The following is a 21,656-nucleotide window of genomic DNA, read 5'->3' on the forward strand; positions in this document are numbered from 1 at the left end:
TTTGACAAAAGCATTAAGAAATCAGAAAGTTATAAACTACAGTGTATAACAGTAGTGAGTACACTCGTCACATTTCTGCAGATTTGCAAGTATATCTTTTCATGGGACATTAAAGAAATATCACTGACAATGAAAAGCAGTCAGCGTACAACGTGTATAATTCTTCAATTTATTGTTCACTCAAAATAAATAAAAATACAGCCATTGATGTAAAAACAACCAAAAATGCAGCCATTTTTTCTTGATCAGATTTCTTTTTTTACTCATGTCAAGCAAGTATTGCTGGTAATAAGTAAATAGATCTCACTAAGAAAATATGACTCACCCAATGGACAAATGTCTTAAAAAAAAGTCTAAATAGTCTAAGTTCTAGTTTTAAAAAAGTACTAGTTATTATGTGATTTGTACTTAAATTAAGATTGACTAGATGTTTTTATTTGAAACTAGAAAAATAAGATTACTAAGATTTCATTTTTTCCTGTGTAGTGTGGCGGTAACCAAGTGAGTAGCACAAAGAAAAGTGTACCATCTTTACAGTCAAGCATGGTAGTGGGACTGACATGGTTTGGGGCTGCATGAATGCAGTCAACACCAGGAAGCTGAATTTCACCAATAGAATCATGCATGGCACTGTCAACACGTACTGTGACTACTGAAGCAGATCATGATCCTCTCAATGGGATTTTAACATATGGGTGTATTCACTTTTGTGGGTACATTTTGAGACCTTAATATTGAATTAATTTGAGTGAAAAATAACTTGAAGCATTATACAAGTTTTACACTGGCACTTTTCATTGTGTCCAAGTGAAATTCCTTTCATGTCCCCTGAAATGATATACTTACAAATCTGCAGAAATGTGAGGGGTGTACTCATTTTTGTGACACACTGTACATGCTTACAGTAGTGATAGTCATCTTGGTCACACCATTGGCTAGAGACTTCAATGGAGAGAAGAAAAGTTAGAAACTAAGAAAAGTTTCTTAGTCAGCACCCCCACTGTATGCCATCTCCTGGAATGCACTGCTGCTTGTGTGAAAACCCATCATCTTTTACAGGACACTTAAGACTATACTACACAATAAAGAACTGAAAGACACTTACCTCATACTCCTTGAAAAACGCATCTGGGTCTTCGTTTAGATAGACAACCAGGCTGCGCAGGACGCACTCCCTCCTCAAGTCAATGTCGCTACACTAAAAGATGAATGACAAGACACAGAAACAATAATGGCAGTTAAAAACATTCACAAATCCCTAAATGATCGTGCAATTGCCCACAACTGAATTGTGCCTCATTAATTTGACCAAACCATTGATTTGACCATTGGTTGCAGTTCCTGACTATACTGATACAGACTCTTATTTGGTAAGAGTGAACAGTTTTGTGAAATACCAGTTGAGACATGAGTAGTGAGCTGTTGTATAGAAGTGAAAGACGCCCTTGCCAAACAGTCTTTTAGTTTTAATAATGCAATTGTCATTTCTGGAAATGAGCCAAATTAGAGAAAAAAATGTCATGTAATCATACTAACCAATCGGCCATTTCCAGGAAGCGCTTGATCCTTTGTCCCTTGACACCTCCTTTGCTCTGGAGGATCTGCATCAGTTTCGCTGTGAAGTTGTCAAACTGGGAGAGGAACTTGGATCGAAGTGGTTTGGTTGTGACTCGCAAGAACTCTGCATTTACCTGAAAAAAGAGAGAGAGAAAGACTTACTTGTACTGCCATTAATAAATGGAAACACTGCTATTGCAAAATACAAATGACAGCCATTGATCCCCCTGGAAAATAAAAAGCGCGCGCACACACACACACACACACACACACACACACACTTACTTCACTCTGCTCAAAAAGGGCAGGCCATCGGTTTTTGAAATCCTCTGTGCTCCTAACCACAACCCGGACCAAATGATCATGATTTGGTCCAACCTAAAGAGGTGGTGGTTTCGGTCTGAATCTACTGCACCATGGTTCGTTTTTTTCTAGTGTGGGAAAGCACATTTTCGGACTGTTCGGATTTTCGTACCAATTACAATATGTTTAGGCAAGCTATTTTCGTTCATTCGGCAAGAAAACAATAAAAAGAGTAAAGTAATAAAAGATTGTGTTTTGCCGAAATACACTGATTCACTACCTACACCTAAGACTAAAATGGGCGGGAAGACATCCCGTAGCTAGCTAAATTACCAGTCTCTAGCTAGCTACCTATCTAGCGAATTAATTTGGCCAACAGTAAGTTAAGTTTTTTAAATTTTATTGAATAAATTTTATTGTATGTATAGGTGCAAGAAAACTCCATTACAAGGCTGGTTTTCAACTTCACGGACAATTCACTGCTTCCACACTTACCTCACGCCGCTTTATGACGGTCTCTCTGGCATGGGCATAACTCACAATATGAAGTTCATTTGACTCTTTAACATATCTGCTTCATTAACTTAACTTAACAATACTTGTTGAAAGACTAAAAACTCACAAACTATAGTTGAAATCCGAAAACTCAATATGAATAGTTAGGGTAACTAAAGAGTGTAAGTTATCATAACTTAAAGGCTAAATAATTTTTTACAGTGTGGGAACGCGCATGCGCACGAGAAGGTCCCGAATTTAAACGAACAGATTTGTATTTGGTTCATGAATGATGGGTAAATGTATTGTGTTGAAACAATTATATCTAAATGCATTTAATATTTATTACCAATAAACTTTACCAATTTGTTCGAGCAAATCAAGCAAAAAAATAATGTGGCACACCAAATGAGGGCTTGGGTCATTTTTTTGAGTGTAGTTTATTACAGATATTAGACTCCAATATGTGGGTTTGGGGAAACGCTGCTGTAGTTTATTACAGACATTAGACTCCAATGTGTGGGTTTGGGAAAACGCTGCTGTAGTTTATTACAGACATTAGACTCCAATGTGTGGGTTTGAGGAAACATAGCTGTAGTTTATTAGAGATGTGAGACTCCAATGTGTGTGTTTGGGGAAACACCACTGTAGTTTATTAGAGATATGAGACTCCAGTATGTGGGTTTGGGGAGACACCACTGTAGTTTATTAGAGATATGAGACTCCAGTATATGGGTTTGGGGAAACACCGCTGTAGTTTGATAGGGATATGAGACTCCAATGTGTGGGTTTGGGGAAACACCGCTGTAGTTTATTAGAGATGTGAGACTCCAGTGTGTGGGTTTGGGGAAACGCCACTGTAGTTTATTAGAGATATGAGATTCTAGTATGTGGGTTTGAGGAAATACCACTGTAGTTTGATATGGATATTAGACTCCAATGTGTGGGTTTGGGGTAACACCGCTGTAGTTTGATAGGGATATGAGGCTCGAATGTGTGGGTTTGGGGAAACACCGCTGTAGTTTGATAGGGATATGAGGCTCCAATGTGTGGGTTTGGGGAAACACCGCTGTAATTTGATAGGAATATGAGACTCCAATGTGTGGGTTTGGGGAAACACCACTGTAGTTTATTAGAGATATGAGACTCCAGTATGTGGGTTTGGGGAAACACCGCTGTAGTTTGATAGGGATATGAGACTCCAATGTGTGGGTTTGGGGAAACACCGCTGTAGTTTATTAGAGATGTGAGACTCCAGTGTGTGGGTTTGGGGAAACGCCACTGTAGTTTATTAGAGATATGAGATTCTAGTATGTGGGTTTGAGGAAATACCACTGTAGTTTGATATGGATATTAGACTCCAATGTGTGGGTTTGGGGTAACACCGCTGTAGTTTGATAGGGATATGAGGCTCGAATGTGTGGGTTTGGGGAAACACCGCTGTAGTTTGATAGGGATATGAGGCTCCAATGTGTGGGTTTGGGGAAACACCGCTGTAATTTGATAGGAATATGAGACTCCAATGTGTGGGTTTGGGGAAACACCACTGTAGTTTATTAGAGATATGAGACTCCAGTATGTGGGTTTGGGGAAACACTGCTGTAGTTTGATAGGGATATGAGGCTCCAATGTGTGGGTTTGGGGAAACACCGCTGTAGTTTATTAGAGATGTGAGACTCCAGTGTGTGGGTTTGGGGAAACGCCACTGTAGTTTATTAGAGATATGAGATTCCAGTATGTGGGTTTGAGGAAATACCACTGTAGTTTGATATGGATATTAGACTCCAATGTGTGGGTTTGGGGTAACACCGCTGTAGTTTGATAGGGATATGAGGCTCGAATGTGTGGGTTTGGGGAAACGCCGCTGTAGTTTGATAGGGATATAAGGCTCCAATGTGTGGGTTTGGGGAAACACCGCTGTAATTTGATAGGAATATGAGACTCCAATGTGTGGGTTTGGGGAAACACCACTGTAGTTTATTAGAGATATGAGACTCCAGTATGTGGGTTTCGGGAAACACCACTGTAGTTTATTAGAGATATGAGACTCCAGTATGTGGGTTTGGGGAAACACCGCTGTAGTTTGATAGGGATATGAGGCTCCTATGTGTGGGTTTGGGGAAACGCCACTGTAGTTTATAGGAATATGAGACTCCAATGTGTGGGTTTGGGGAAACACAGCTGTAGTTTGATAGGGATATGAGGCTCCTATGTGTGGGTTTGGGGAAACATCGCTGTAGTTTGATATGAGACTCCAATGTGTGGGTTTGGGGAAACACCGCTGTAGTTTGATATGGATATTAGACTCCAATGTGTGGGTTTGGGGAAACACCGCTGTAGTTTGATATGGATATTAGACTCCAATGTGTGGGTTTGGGGTAACACCGCTGTAGTTTGATATGGATATTAGACTCCAATGTGTGGGTTTGGGGAAACACCGCTGTAGTTTGATAGGGATATGAGGTTCCAATGTGTGGGTTTGGGGAAACGCCACTGTAGTTTATTAGAGATATGAGACTCCAATGTGTGGGTTTGGGGTAACACCGCTGTAGTTTGATAGGAATATTAGAATCCAATGTGTGGGTTTGGGGTAACACCGCTGTAGTTTGATAGGGATATGAGGCTCGAATGTGTGGGTTTGGGGAAACACCGCTGTAGTTTGATAGGGATATGAGGCTCCAATGTGTGGGTTTGGGGAAACACCGCTGTAGTTTGATAGGGATATTAGACTCCAATGTGTGGGTTTGGGGTAACACAGCTGTAGTTTGATATGGATGTTAGACTCCAATGTGTGGGTTTGGGGAAACATAGCTGTAGTTTATTAGAGATGTGAGACTCCAATGTGTGGGTTTGGGGAAACACCACTGTAGTTTATTAGAGATATGAGACTCCAGTATGTGGGTTTCGGGAAACACCACTGTAGTTTATTAGAGATATGAGACTCCAGTATATGGGTTTGGGGAAACACCGCTGTAGTTTGATATGGATATGAGACTCCAATGTGTGGGTTTGGGGAAACACCGCTGTAGTTTATTAGAGATGTGAGACTCCAGTGTGTGGGTTTGGGGAAACGCCACTGTAGTTTATTAGAGATATGAGATTCCAGTATGTGGGTTTGAGGAAATACCACTGTAGTTTGATATGGATATTAGACTCCAATGTGTGGGTTTGGGGTAACACCGCTGTAGTTTGATAGGGATATGAGGCTCGAATGTGTGGGTTTGGGGAAACACCGCTGTAGTTTGATAGGGATATGAGGCTCCAATGTGTGGGTTTGGGGAAACACCGCTGTAATTTGATAGGAATATGAGACTCCAATGTGTGGGTTTGGGGAAACACCACTGTAGTTTATTAGAGATATGAGACTCCAGTATGTGGGTTTGGGGAAACACCGCTGTAGTTTGATAGGGATATGAGGCTCCTATGTGTGGGTTTGGGGAAACGCCACTGTAGTTTATAGGAATATGAGACTCCAATGTGTGGGTTTGGGGAAACACCGCTGTAGTTTGATAGGGATATGAGGCTCCTATGTGTGGGTTTGGGGAAACATCGCTGTAGTTTGATATGAGACTCCAATGTGTGGGTTTGGGGAAACACCGCTGTAGTTTGATATGGATATTAGACTCCAATGTGTGGGTTTGGGGTAACACCACTGTAGTTTGATATGGATATTAGACTCCAATGTGTGGGTTTGGGGAAACACCGCTGTAGTTTGATAGGGATATGAGACTCCAATGTGTGGGTTTGGGGAAACACCGCTGTAGTTTGATAGGCATATGAGGTTCCAATGTGTGGGTTTGGGGAAACGCCGCTGTAGTTTATTAGAGATATGAGACTCCAATGTGTGGGTTTGGGGAAACACCGCTGTAGTTTGATAGGAATATTAGAATCCAATGTGTGGGTTTGGGGTAACACCGCTGTAGTTTGATAGGGATATGAGGCTCGAATGTGTGGGTTTGGGGAAACACCGCTGTAGTTTGATAGGGATATGAGGCTCCAATGTGTGGGTTTGGGGAAACACCGCTGTAGTTTGATAGGGATATTAGACTCCAATGTGTGGGTTTGGGGTAACACCGCTGTAGTTTGATATGGATATTAGACTCCAATGTGTGGGTTTGGGGAAACACCGCTGTAGTTTGATAGGAATATTAGACTCCAATGTGTGGGTTTGGGGTAACACCGCTGTAGTTTGATATGGATATTAGACTCCAATGTCTGGGTTTGGGGAAACACCGCTGTAGTTTGATAGGCATATGAGGTCAGAGAGCCGCGCCTCCTGAGGAAGAGAAGGAGGAGGACGCCGCACTGCTGCCTCATTGCTGGCCATGGACTGAGCGGCTATGACAAACTGAGGCAAAAAGCAACAAAATATCTAACAGGTTTCTTATTTCCGCACGACACGTCGTGTAACTTTGGACGTACTGCGATTAAGGTAAGGTACGTGTGTAAAAGCCCGCTTTTAGTAAGTGTTTTAAAACTTTTTACTTCGTCATTAAAACTTTCCTCTAAGTCTGCTGTTCTGCCACTAACAGTCAGCTAACTAGCGTAGTTAGTTAGCCAGCTGGTTTAGCTTGCTGGCTAATTTAAGCTAGCAAGCTAGCTACGTTATTAGCTAAATATTCCGCTGATGAATTTGTTCACTTTGCCGCTGCGTTGTTGATTTAACGTTAGCTAAACGTTACGGAACACATTTACAGAAAAATATCTTTAACCTATATCTATCGGTAGGTAACGAAAGCGGCGGCATCGCAGAGGAAAGTAGTGACAGTTTAACGTTGGGTGTCGAAGACGTAAAAGGTCCTTGTTCCTAGCGGCTCGTTATCAGCGTGTTACAGCTGTGAAAGCAGGCAGCTGTCGACGCCGAGAGTCTGTCTGACCAGCCCTCGGTGTGTCCGTATCTCTGAGGTGAGACGTAGACATGTAGGTTTGAACTTCGAACAGACCCGATTTGCTGAGTAGCGTATTAGCCACCTTGGCTAATCTTTTTATGAATTAAGATTAACGTTAACGGGGGTTGAATAATCTGTTTTGTGTCATTCTCGCTTCTTAAGCTTATTTTTTTTCGATCCTTTTTTGGTAGCCCATGAATTTTGCGCTATATTCAGACCTTTAACTGGCTGAAGTAGGGTGGGGCAGTGGGCTATAACGTTGTTAGAGCCTCAGTCTAATACCCAAAGCAGGCTAACATGTAGATTGTCTTTTTCCATTGCTGACAACAACACTGTATATTCATAAATCTATAGAAACCTGCTCGTCCAACGTTTCTTCTGGAATGAGTGGTATTAATAGGGAGTTTGCCCCCCACCCAGTCTTCTCGGAAGGCTTTACACTATATGGTGGAACATTGCTGTGAGGATTTGCCTCCAACTCGTCCTGGAGGTACTGGCTGTTCTACAGCCCATTGCTGGGGGCCTTTGTTGCCCTCTAGCCCACACTTTGAGTATGGTGACCTTAGGCTCATATGGCTGCTCGATCATTTGGCAGTGCTTTTCTATGGAGATTACACAAGTTGTGTTTTTATTTGAACATCTGTGTCAGTAATGAGTGAACCTTAAACTAGCTTAATCCACTAACTAGGAGGGTTGTCTGAATACCTTTTGATGTCCAATGTGTCTCTAATTGGCCAGTTGTTTTAAGCACATCTGTGTTAGAAATGAGGTCTGTCCCTTTAAAGAGCTTTAACTAGATCTACAGTAGTGCAGTTTGTGTGACCGATATGGTTGAAATCCTTAATCCAATAAAATTCATTTTCAAAAGGCTTTAAAAAAAAAACTTAGTTGCTGAAACTTTGACAGAGGTTTTCATCATGTAATAGGAATATATTGTCTGTTATTTTGCAGTGCTTAGCAACTTCAACTGTGAAGAACATTCAGGACTATTTTCGTACACTTGCAGGGGTCACTGTAATAAGTGTTTCACCTCTTGTGGGCAGTGGTGTGCGATTATGAGTGTGTGTGTGTTGGAGGGTAGCATTAGGAGAAGTGAAAGCACCCTTGTGCCCTAGTGGTTCCTGCTTTTGTTGACCGTGAAAGCAGCAGCCTCAGGTGCTTCTGGGAATGAGAGGAAGTAAGCTGGAAAAGTCTACTTTGGCAGAGTGTAATTTTTTCCCTTATTCATTGTATGTAGAGTCAACCTCCCCCCTCCCCCCATTATAGTGTTGCACTCTCTCTCGAATGCTAAAGTTTGGAGAGAGGGTCATTGTTTTGGCCCGGCCTGTGCTCAGAGGCATTCAGTGCGGGGATCCCATTAAGGGTGGGACAGTATCTGGAAACTTCAGGTCATTCCATGCTCTCCCCTAGCAAATAGGTTGGGGTGGGCAGTTTGGGAAAAATCTAAATATGCAGTGCTAGGACATTTTTAATGCTGTCTCATTTAAGGGTTTCAAGGGTTTGATAAGTTGTATCAGACACAATTCCCAGGAAAACATTTTGTAGGCTCTCATTTTACAATTGAGGAAGTATATCTTTAGTAACTTTTATTCAGCATTTCACATACCGGACATAAATCTAATTAAAGATGATCTATTAAGGATTTGAACTTGGGAGTCTCCCAAAAATAGGATGAACTTGATAACATGTTGAGCCACCCCCTCCCACTACCCCCACCCAGCATTGATGTAATCGGGAGCATTTGCAATGGAGCATTCCTAAAATGTCATTCTCTGAAATGGCCTCAGAAGATTGTCTCGTTATCAGAATTATTTTCTTTTTCGTAGTGATGCTTGCAGTTGACAGCCCATGTCATCGAACACCAGATAAACTCTGCAGTCGGTCAACTTTGATTTTGGTCTGTTGCCGCTGAAGTGTTGATTGAAACACAAGGGCATATTTGTAGAATGAACTAAGCATATTTGGTGCACAGAAATGTCCCAGAGTGTTCCCACGAATGTTGTCCGAGCAAAGCAGGCTGCACAGCTGCAGTAGGATCACTCTCTGAAACTCGGGACTGAATTGCTTGAGGGATTGATGGGAGGTCTTGTGGGGTCGTTGAACTTTGGTTTCCATGGTAACGCATCTCCACAGGAATGAAAGGGGGGTAAACTTTCCCAATAAGGGCAAAAGTCAGATGTCGCTCCATGAGAGGTCCCTGTTGTGTTTCCTTGCTGAGTTTAAAATATCATGTAAGAGCTTTTCAGATATTGAGAGTGAAGGCCCTTCACTGCAGGTTTAAGGCTTTTCATTTGTTCTTATGATGATTACGTTGCAGCTCTGTTTGTAAGCTTGTTGTGTTGCCAGAAGCAAAGGTGACAAAAATGACCTAATCAGATCAGTTGTATATTGAAGTCGTAAGGAATAGCACCATACTAGTGTCGTTTATGTTTTAGATCTTTTCACTGATGTTTTCACTTATTAATCTGTATGCTTTCCGATGACTCCAGCTCCCATTTTGCTTTCTATTTACCGGGCAAACCTTAAAGTTTCCCTTATGGGCATGCTCCTCATTTACAGGTATTAGCTGTCTTTGTATGTTGGAGTAGGCTGATTAAGTCCCAGCTTTAAGTTGCCTCCAAACTGGATAGCTAATCTAGGAGCTCTTAGCCTGTGTTTTACATAGCCTGCAATTACGGCAATTGGAGTACTTAGTTGTTCATATGAGATGCAATTAAGCATGTGTAACTAAAGTAAGACTAAATTATTATGATGTTTCAATATGTGTGTGTGTGTGTGGTGTTTAATTTTTAGGTTCTTTTGGGGGTCAACAAGCATAGCTGAAAGAATCCCCCTTCACCCGTCTCCATTCCACTCTCTTTATCTTGATCTTTATCTCGTACTCATCCTCACTCTCCTCGTTTTAGGGATATTTACTGTAGTGGCTACTTTCTCAGATTTCAGTGTTACTGTACTATACTATAGATGAGAGACAGCAAACACTCACACTCTTAGGCATTAAATTCACAAAGGCCTTCCAAAACAACTTTTGTAGTTGATTAGATGTGGTCAACTTACAGTATTTTATTACTGTGAGTTTCTGTGGTGAACACTGGGCAGTGGGTTGTATTAATAACAGCTTCAATTTGTAAAGTTTGAAAGGCTATAGGCATTGATGTGTTGATGGGAGGTCTTAGGAGATTAGACTTTCCAGGCTGTCATGTATTTGAGAGGTGTCAAACCAGTAGTTCTCCTCTGATACTCGACATAAGCGAAGATTACAAAATTGTTTTCCATTGTTCCTCAAAGAAACTGCAATAACTGGTGCAGGAGACTGAAAGGAACAGACAGCATTTGTTTGTGTATTATTATTATTATTATATTATTTGTGTAATCATTTTTGGCATGATATTTTTGGCTCATTAGAGTAGGACTGTAAACTGCTACATAGTGAACACATGAACAACCAAACAACTATGCTAACATTGACTTCTTGCCGGCGAAAATTTGCTGCTGGGCTGAGACCAGAAACCGTATTCTTCGTTGTGACATACATTAATGTATCGCATCTCACATCATCACTGCATTGTTCAACAACTTCATTGCACATTATGCATTTAGTCCATGGAGTGCAACTCTAGCTTGCAATCCACTGACATCAGCAAGCACTCGAAGGGCACCTTCGCTCTGTTTTCTGTTGAGATGTATAGAAATACAAGGAAGGTGCAGCAGCTCGTGTGAAAAGGCCTGAGGGAGAAGCTGTAATTTATCTACAGAGGTTCTACTACGTAAACCAAATCTCGAGAATGTGGAATGTCTTAATCACTGCTGATAAACGCAGCGTGAGCCGGGCCAGAGTTTTAACATGCACAGCGCTCATATTAGTCATATGTCTCCCTGACTTCAGTGCTTATCAGAGTGCTTTTGCCCTCAGACCTTTAAGCAGTGTTCACACAATGATTGAGTGTTCTGTCCAAGAGTCTGCAAATATTTTCTTTTTCCACTTTCTTCTTCTCTTGTAGAATCTCATAGCATGTTGGGTACCTCTGGCTCAGCCACTAGTGGGCCTTTTTATTCTTATAATTAAAAGAATGTGTTATATGCAAGTGTGCATGTATTTGCATTTCGGAAGTTCCTAAGACTTCAGACTAAGGCCTTTAAGTTGAGTTTTAGTGACTGAAATGACTGAAATCACCCAGAAGACATTAGAATTAAACCTTAGACATGCCACCATACACCATGTGCCAAGTTACTGTTTTCCTGTCCTACTTCTACCCACTCCTGTTTCCTCCCTAGTCCTTATTAGTGCATAGTCCTACTCCTCCACCTTGTAATATATTCTTTCACCTATGTGTCAAATTAAAAAACAAAAGCAAAAGTTGTGGTAGCTTGGTTAACCATCACCAGGCCTAATTGGTAGTGTTACGCTTTCTTAATGTTCAGGGATTTTGTTTTTAGTAAGGACAGCTCTCACTACTGGCAGTGCAGGCAGTGTAATGAGGCATGTAGCATGTTGGGCCCCCTGATGTCTTTACTGGACTTCTTATATTGCAGCTTTTCACTGACTGTAATGTAATATTATTGTTTTATAGTGATGCAGTTTGGTCATTTTTATCAGAGAAGTGTGAAGTGCTGGAGTAACCGTCTTTTCTGTTCTCATTTTTCTGCAGAAGTAAGGAAAATAAGGTTGTCTATATTTTCACTTTGTAATTTGCACCGTGGTGTTCTTCCTTCACTTACAATCATGTGAGTTGCATTTGGTCTGGCTTTTTCTGAAAGGTGCACCTCCATTTTTCCCTCTCTTATGCAGTGTCCAAATTGTCCAGTCACAGTTGAATTTGTCAGCCTGTCAGTGTAAATGCACAGATAAAATTGTGACTGAAAAGTTCTCACCAAAATGACACAATTATGACCTTGTGTTTTTTGTTGACCTCCGTTTCTCAACCTCAGCGAGTAAGAAGTCCTTTTTCATTTTGAATGGACAGTTATTTTGACAGGGAAAATCCCCAGTCACCTGCAGAGTTAACTAATAAGCACAATATTTCCACATAAATAAAATGTATTATATCAATGCGAGTAAATGAACTAAATGACAGAACTATATTGATGTATTGTATTTGTTTAAGTGTAAATGATGCACATATTTTAGTTTCTTCCACAGGTCTGAAACACACTTGTGGTCATCACCATAGGACAGGTGGGGTAGGTTGTTTATCTGAAGTCTTAGTAGCATTTTTTACTTATTTGGGTCTTTGAGTAAGGAATGTATTTTGTTTTTAACTGTGGAGCACCTCATGGACAGGCTTAGGTCATGGAAATTACCACAGGGAAAAAGAGTGATGCTGTATGTCATTATGTAAATATTTACTGTTTGGAATTTGTTCAAATGGAAAAAAATGGAACTTGGATTTTATTAAAATGGGATAAAATGTATCTGAGTAGACAACAATGTTCTTTGGGTTTAGGAGCGCCCAGTATAGCCAGACAGTATAGTGTCTCGGAAGCACCACATTTGAATCAAGCTTTGAATGAAACAGCAAATGTCATTGTATACTTTAGTCTATTTGACATAAGCAGCTTTAGCTTTACGGCTTTATGGAAAAAACACTTTCTGTCGTTTTAGCATAGACAGCATAGTCACTAACTGAGGATTGTTTGGTAGCCTGACTGTTTGATGTTTGTGAGTGTGTGTCCATCTGAAAGTAGTATTTGTTGCTCAGGGTGTGTGTGTGTGTGTGTGTCTTCACACTGAGTAGGAACGCCCCAGGGAAGTAAGAGAAGCTGCTGACTCAAGATACTACTGCTGAGACAGCCAAAGCATACAGGACACACCCACACACACACATGCATCTCCCCCTACCATGAACAGACCTGGCTCCTCTTCTTGGGTTTATCTTGTATGGGGAACTCCTGACTGTGATAAAAATATAACACACAGAGAGTAGTGAACTATAGCTGTGTGGCTATTTCTGGCTTGTGTGTGTGTGTGTGTGTGTGTGTGTGTGTGTGTGTGTGTGTGTGTGTGTTCTAGCTGGCCTGTAGACTGAAATTGATACATTTCACTGACTTATTTAAAAAAAAAATATGCTCTATACGATACATTTATAATACATTAAAAAATATACAACACATTTATAATATGTTACATCAACAATTTTTGTCTTTCACTTTGCTTATTTATCAAAATGAATCCAGAAAATCTAGTGCATCACTTTTTCTCAGTATATGCAAACATACATAAAACCACCAGGTGCTGATAATCACCTTGACTAAAGGGGGGAACTAGAGCTGTTGGCTAACCTAACAGCTCTAGTCGATTCTGGCTGACTAAAGCACCTGAGGACCTACGCAAGTTTAGGTGATAATGATTCAAATATGAAGGAGTGAAGTTGAGTAACTGGTATCAAAGGGAAATTACCTAACTGTACTTTAGCTTAGCGACCGGGCTACAGACCCAAACAGCACCACACACCACAGTTCAGAGTTGAGCGTCCTATACATAACATTTGTGAATAATTTCTTTGTCTGGCTATAAACTTCGATGTAGAGTCGCAGTAAAGTGTCTTGCTTTAGCAGAGTTAAGTGATGTGCCACCAGAGATGTATACAAGATGGAGCAGTGTGCTACCTAAAACCCAGCAAAGCAAACATGGCTTTGAAATATTAAGCATTTTTAAGCCGTTAGTTGGTACGGCTCATAAACAGATTGTTTTAAGGTCTGAAAAAGGAAATGTGTCCGGTCCAAACAATTACTGGACAAGTCCTGTTGCTGAAACCAACTCGATCCTTCGTTCCTCCAAGGGTTCATCTAACACAGTTCACTTGAGCTAAAAGAGTAATGGACTGGCACTTAAAATAGCACCAGGGATTCGCCTAGGGGAAATATAAATGAGAGAAATGTGGTTATTTGGTCGATCAGGTATGGAATAGAAATGTGATAAAACTTGATGAGTTTTAAATACCATAATTGTTTAAAAATATTATGGCAGGCCTTGTCGTTATCCCACCCTGTTGTACTTGTGGTTTTTCACAGCCATTTTAAATGCAGGACTGCTGTCTATTTTTCTGGCTTGTTTGGCTTTTCCTACCTTATTCATAAACCTCAGAAAAATGAAATACGATGATTGTTTACCATGAAAATGTCTGTAAGTACCATGATGCTATCAGACCAATACAAGAAATGCAGTATTATTTATAGTGAGTCAAGTGTTTTTCCTCCTCTTGTAAAGTTTAGAGGTTTTACTTTAACAGTAAAACTTTAACTTTGATGGCTATAGGTGGATAAATAGAGATGGAGCAAGAGCATAGGAACGGGAGTGAGGGATAGGATTGGGGTGCACAGGAAAAGGAGAAAGGCTGGTCTGGATGACTGGGAGCATCTGAGAGGAGAGAGGAAATGGGTGATTGAAAGGAAGTGGGTGAGCGAGAGAGTGAGGGATGAGATAGTGACAGAGGAGTCTCTGTCAGCAGTGTTCCGCTGCAGCGCCTGTCCAACAGCAACGGAAGAGCCTCCCAGCATGTGTGCTCAGAGTTACAAAACCTCAGTGTGTGTTAAAGTATAACCATGGCTGAGTTTGAGGCATCTGGTTTCCACTGAATACCTGCAAGTCTTTAATCAGAGCACAGGTTTGAGTATTACACTCAATACATATTTCTGCAGTGCTGTAATGCTGCCTCAGTGATAACAGTTGCAGGATGTTGTTTCATGAATGTAATGACATTCTTTGCTCTTTATCATTCCAGCAGACATCTCCTTCCCTTTAGCTGGAGGCAAGCAGAGTGCAGACCAGGTGCAGGATGTGTGTTTACTAAATGAACTACTAAATGAATTTCTTTGAACAAAAACTCCCATGTTTTTAAACTGAAAGAAACCATGTCTGTTTGGTTGCCAAGGTTAAGGTTAGGCTTTTCAACACATTTACTGATTAGCTTTGTTCTAAGTAATACTATATTTATTCTGGATCTCTGTATTCCTGGGATTTGTTGCCTTAGAAACATTTTTTGGTCAGATGAGCAAATCTTTTTTTCACTAGAATTTAGTGATCTATGCATTTATGTTAGGTTGTACAAGAAAGCTGGCTTTGAGGGATTTTTCTTTGAAGTGAAAATGTAAACCTTTGTGGTAAGATGCCCCCCAGACATGGGGCAAAAAGCCCCCTTCATCCTAGTGCCCCAAAAGTTTCACTGGATAGCTAGCATAAGCATTACATGCTAGCTGCATGCTAGTTGTAGTGATCATTAGCTAGAATTAGGTCACATTTTGCTGGAGATGGGTTTGTATATCAGCAGAGTTAAATCCACACCTGGTCTGTTCTGTTATGTCCAGTAATTATTTTGCCTTAAATGTTAAAAGTAAAAAATATACAGTGTTAAATTATATTGCTTTGTTTAAATTGTTACTGTTATTGTTGTCATAATAATAATAATAATAATAATACCTTAAAGATGAAGTTGTATATTGTCATTATGTAATTAACATAATGACTAACTATTAAATGAATTAACAAATTGACATTTCAAAGGTTTCTGTTTGTATTGTAGTGTATTACAGTAATGTGGAGTCAGGGTGATGGAGGCTTCAATTTCTATTTAAAATATATTATTTATCTAATATATTTAATATAATGCTTTATTGTGGTGTTCTTTGATTTAATAATACTATTATTGAAAAATGCAATGACTACAAGTGATTTGACCTATAAATTATACATTCTGTATTTAAACCTAGAAAGTTGATGCAGTAATAACTATGGGGGCTTCTTATCCTGTTTAGGGGCAAGTGAGGCAAGATTCCCCATTTTTTGTGCTAATAAAAAAACAAAACTGTCAGGTGTTCCAGTTCATTTTCACTAACTGTGTGTAGGTTTATGTGGTATCATCTCCTACTAAATTGATTTTTGATGTTTATTGGAGTCCATGATATCACATACCCTAATGAGGTTGGTTCCCAGGGCCTTTGGGCAGTCATGGGATGGAGGTTAGGGAACCAGCCCTGTGACAGTCCATGACTGAAGTGACCTTGAGCAAGGCACCTAACCCCCAATTGCTCCCCGGGCACCGTGGTTAGGGCTGCCCACTGCTCCGGGCACTGCCCCTTAGTGTGTGTGTTCACTAGTGTTCATGTATGTGGGTGTTTCACTGCACGGATGGGTTAAATGCAGAGGTCTAATTTCACAGTGTGCAAACACAGTGACAAATGGTTGTTAATTCTAATTCTTTGGAGGAAAAACAGCCCCACGTTATCACAGACTCTCCACCATACTTCACAGTGGGCATTGGATTCTTTTCAGCGTAGTCCTTCTTCTTTTTACACCCAATCCACCTTGAATTTTTGTTCCCAAAAAGCTCTTTTTTGCCAATAATTTTCATTTGAACATAGAACGTTGTTTCAGTTAAAGTCCCAGTACTGCTTAGCAAAATCCACTGCCACCGTGCTGACATTTATGGGTAGATGACAGGAAAGGTTTCATCCTGGCATATTTTCCAATCTGTTGGCATGGAGGTGACATCTGATGGTAGTTTGGAGACTTGGTGAACCCAAGATGCTTCTTTTTTTTTCTTTCAACTTTCCATCAGTGACCCTTGGGGGCTCTTTGTCCCTCTTACCATCTTCCTCACTGTGCGTGGGGGTAAAAATAAACTTGGGTCCTCACCCAGGCAAGTTTGTCACAGTTCCAGTTGATTGGAACTTTTTCATTATTTTCGTAGCTGCAGATTTGGGAAAGTAGCTAATTTTTTTTATAGCTGTTCCCTGACTTATGAATATCAACATACTTTTCCCTTATTTGAATTGTGTGTTTGCTTTTCTGTCCTATTTTAAAAAAATGACTAAGGGAGTTTATAATACCCCAGTGAAACAGGAAGTCATGATTACTGCTTGAAATTTCTTAAACACTGATCAAAAAAAAAAAGTAAGTAAAATGCTTCAGTTACATTTTTGTTTCTAAGATTTTCTAGGGGTGCCAATAACTGTTGCACATATTGTGTAAGAAATATTTTGGGTTTTTTTTTCCTCTCTTCCCTCAGAATAAATTTAATTAAAGGTTTAATTTTTCATTGTGGGATGAAGCCAGCTCACCACAAGGTGAAATCCTTATATTCCTTTTTACTTAACCAGGAGTGCCAATGAGAGAGAGAATTTATGTGCGTGTGGTTCCATGCCTTCACTAGGTATAAAAGCAATGTTTGAGTGAAGGTAGTTATGTTTATGCTGGTGGCTGATGGGTTGGAAACAGAGGTGTATCTTTTTGTGTGTGTGGATGACAGACTCTGACGTCTGTCCTGTGACAACAGGTCTCTTCCTCTTCCTTGAAGATGTTGACACAGGACCTCTCTGTGTGTGTGTGTGTGTGTGTGTGTGTGTGTGTGTGTGTGTCTGTGTGTAAACACCGTATATGGCCTCTGAGTCATGCTGTGGTGATTGTTGCTAAGCCAGCCAACACACTGAACCAACTGTGTGACAGGCTTACAGAAATCAGGCTATGAAAAAAATCTTTCCTTCTTCCCTTTTTTTCCATTAGCCCCTCTGTTCCTACCTGCCTTTGTGTAACACTGCTTGAGTGGTAAAATTTATGGAAAGTATGAGTTTCCCTGCTGCTTCTCTGATAAGGTTTTTGAGATCGGTGGGTGTTCATAAGGTGCCGGGTGTTCTGATGTGTGTATGTGATGTCAAGTGAGTGGAGGAACCCTGTGGAGGTAAATCAGCTTTGAAGGGGCAGGGGGTCAGTGTTACTGTAAGAATGGCAGGAATTTTCATCACTTCCCATGGAAAACAGTGTTCCATAACGAGTGGAGGAAGAGACTGAGTTTGACTGTGTGTCCTTGTTCGTACACTTGTACTATCTTTGCGCCGTCTAGTCAGATGTAATGAGTAGACATTGTTTTCGTTTGTATGCCAGTTTTGACGCCTCTGAGTTAATGGGTGGTAATGTTTGATATGAACAATGATTAATAATTGTGTAATACTTAACTACAAGTTGAACTCGACATTATTCTGATGTAATATGCAAAGGCATCTAGCTAGAAAATATATATGAAATACAGAAGTGTGCAAAAGTGTAAGGTACCTGAGAGAAGTATTATTGAAACGAAGTTTATATATGTCTGAGCAGAGTTTATATATGTCTATGAATAGCATAATCAATTTATGAAAAATACTTCAAATGTATATTATTGTTGCATGAAGAATGTTTATTTTTGAGAAATGCTGTTACTATTTTATGACCCAAGCCTACCTTTGTTGTTTACGTTAGAGAAATGTTGGTAGGGACAGATGACTCAAAAATGCTATAAATGCTACCAATCAATTTGTTGATGTCACACTGACATACTGTGGGATATCTGAAGGATGGAGCTGGCTAGCTTCTTTACCAGCACAGTTGCCATCAAACCTCATGAAATGGGCAGCCAACAAAGTAAAATGAAATTGGCCTCACAGGTGGTTGATCCTATCAAGATTTTACAGTTGATTCTACATTAAGTATAACAGTTTCAGTCACAGAGAGAAGGAAAGCAGTTCACAGTAAAATTAAGTATTTGTTTCTGTTTCAGAACTGAGGACACTGGGTAACAGAAGAAAGCCGCCATGTCTGGCACCTACAACGACTCACTGATCGATGTCTCTAGTGACAGCTTTTGGGAGGTAGTATAAATACACCTATATGCATACACACATGCATTCGTCTGTGCATTTGTAGTTGGACTGATATCCATACTGCTCTTTTCTGTTCTGTTCTTTGATTGCTCAGGTTGGAAACTACAAGAGGACCGTAAAACGAGTGGATGATGGGAACAGGCTGTGTAATGACCTAATGAATTGTATCCATGAGCGGGCCCGCATCGAAAAGGGGTACGCACTGCAGCTTACCGAATGGGCCAAGCGTTGGAGACAGCTTATTGAAAAAGGTGAGCCTCAAATATCTAGGGATGCCCCCTGATACCCAGCTTGGAATGCTATTAAGTATATAAAAAACAGAATTGATGAGGTCAGGTATGAACGATTCTGTTTTGGCTTGAATCGAAATGATCTCTATCACTACTAATAGCACGCTGGGGATTGGGTGGAATACACATACAGGCAGGCAGCCATTATTGTGATGACCATTGTCTTGGTTGTTTGTGTTTTTCTAGACACTGTCATCTAGACTACTTAGTCATATGTTGTTTCGTTCTACTGGTGTCATTAACCCCTGTATTGGCTGCATTGTTCTGGTCCTGCACAGTCCCCAGACCAACTTGAATTGAGTTGTTTACTTCACTGTGTTTTGGAAAACATTTGACTGCAAAAATGTCTATTAGCTCTGTGTCTTTGTGTTTCTGGCAAGGTCTTTTTGAGCCTTGCTCTGTAGTTCCTGCGTAAAGCAATAGTTCAGAAAAAAAAAAAAAAATGTACACAATTTTTCCCCTTGCTATCACTTTGCTTATTTTTTGTCTGTTTGGTTTTGTTTGTGTTAGCTTTGCACTGCAGCTATGAGAGCTTATTGTAGCTAGAAAATAAAGATTGTAGTCACAAGATTAGTGTTGTGCAAACTGGATGTCTAAATCATCATGCACTTCCCACAAAGTATAACGAGTTAATGAGTAATCTCAAACAGACTTGCCTGTGATGCTCTATGGACAAAACTCATTCCTGTGTCATTTTAAGGCAGAATGAATTTGGCTAAGACTGATTTAAAGAGAGCAATGTTCTGATTTGAGTGATGCTGTGCTGCAGGACCTCAGTATGGCACAGTGGAGAGGGCCTGGTGTGCTATGATGACAGAAGCAGAAAAGGTAAGTGAGCTTCACATGGAGGTAAAGGCTGCTCTGATGGGTGAAGACTTCGAAAAGGTGAAGAACTGGCAAAAAGACGCCTACCACAAGCAGATGATCGGTGGCTTCAAGGAAACTAAGGAGGCCGAGGACGGATTCCGCAAGGCCCAAAAGCCCTGGGCCAAGAAGCTCAAAGAGGTACAGATCCAACAGACAAATAATTCTCCTCATACAGATCTGCTTTTATTAAGGCATCAGTTACAGTTAACATAACGAGACAAATAATGAGCAAAACCACTCAACAAATGATAGACAAACAGAGCAACAGTAATCAGGCACAGTGACAAACAACTTATCATCTCTGTGCCTGCTAGAAGACGTCTTATTACAGGGGTGTCCAATCTTATCTGCGAAGGGCCGGTGTGGCTGCAGGTTTTCACTCCAACGAAGCTGAAGCACAGCTGATTCTACTTGTTTAATCAGATGGTCAAACATTTCATCAGGTGACCTCCTGCTTTATTGGAGTGAAAACCTGCAGCCACACTGCCCCTCTGCAGTTAAGATTGGACACTACTGTCTTATTAGTAGGTTTATCTGTCGGAAAAACAATTAAAAACTGCAAAAAAAAAAACTCACAATGGCTAAATTAATTAATGGTTCCCAAAGCTTCAGCTTTGCTCAGAAATCATCATTCCCAACTCTTGTCACTTCTCAGAAACTCTGAACCAGTCATTTAATGTCTGACTGATCCAAGTAATTAATATTTTCATAATAACTAAAAGCCTTGTTGGGGATTATTAACAAATCTGTATGACTAGGGTTTTGCATGCTTGCTGCAAAGGAGTATGTTTTTCCTCGCCTGGGGAAGGCTTCTTTGCCAGTTCAGTGATATAAAGGACTACATGATCTTGGATTTGAGGTCTATAAGATTTATTTTGACTTCATCAAGCTCTCCTGAGTAACTAGGTGCATACATTTTTTTTTCCCCTTTGAATGAGTCTGGCAGACATTACTTTGTCTTGTTTGTACAGGCTGTATCTCTGTGACCGACTGCAAGGTCAGTGAAGCAAAAAGCAGTTGCACACAATTGCGTCGTCAAGCTGCGTTTTGCAGAACTGCTTTGACTTTCAGTAGAATTCAGAGAACCAGTTTTTGGTGTGCAGTCTGCTTGTCCTGCAGAAGCTATGATAATCTGCAGTTTTTGGCAGACATGCTCTTATTTACTGTAACACAGGACAGTTATTTCCAGAGGCAATAATACTAGGCTTTCAGAGCACTGTAGGATTAGTTGCGCTATATGTTAAGAGAAGCTGTTGATGGCAATCGTGATTTGTCTTTCACTAACCAGTCTATGTCCTCTACCTTAATTTTTTTTATGTTTTGCGGTCATATTGTGTTTATATTTTCCAAATAAAAGAGAGGTTTTATTTGTGTATATAATGTAGGTAATTTACTAAAGTCCTGCATAATATGTAAAAGTTGATGCCTCAAAACAGTATCAAATTTTGAAATGGTAAAACCTTGAAAGTGTCTGGTAACAACAACTAGTAAAGGCAGTGCACCCTTAGAGGAAAGCACAAAGCAGAAATGCTCAGGTAGTCAACAAATCTACAAAGCTATGTTCTTCTGTGTTTTATAAGTAATTTTGATTAACAATTGAATTGTAGTTTTTTGGTTCATTGTG

General features: G+C 40.3%; 1 protein-coding gene across 5 annotated transcripts in view; it reads left to right on the top strand.

Moving 5' to 3' along the window:
• The first annotated feature begins 6,645 nt into the window (after nt 1-6,645).
• pacsin2 (protein kinase C and casein kinase substrate in neurons 2) overlaps nt 6,646-21,656 on the top strand; it is a 31,164-nt gene continuing 16,153 nt past the window's right edge. For 3 of the 5 annotated variants that reach the window (XM_017693958.1, XM_017693960.1, XM_017693961.1), the window contains exons 1-4: nt 6,646-6,787; nt 18,773-18,863; nt 18,970-19,126; nt 19,935-20,170. In XM_017693958.1, the coding sequence (XP_017549447.1) occupies nt 18,807-18,863; nt 18,970-19,126; nt 19,935-20,170 (450 nt within the window). In that variant the 5' untranslated portion in view covers nt 6,646-6,787; nt 18,773-18,806. Of the gene's footprint in view, nt 6,793-7,157; nt 7,261-18,772; nt 18,864-18,969; nt 19,127-19,934; nt 20,171-21,656 lie in introns of those variants that run through there. The other 2 variants (XM_017693959.1, XM_037538228.1) reach the window with 2 other exon arrangements.

This window comes from Pygocentrus nattereri, chromosome 1 (assembly GCF_015220715.1).
Source record: "Pygocentrus nattereri isolate fPygNat1 chromosome 1, fPygNat1.pri, whole genome shotgun sequence".
Lineage (NCBI taxonomy): Eukaryota > Metazoa > Chordata > Actinopteri > Characiformes > Serrasalmidae > Pygocentrus > Pygocentrus nattereri.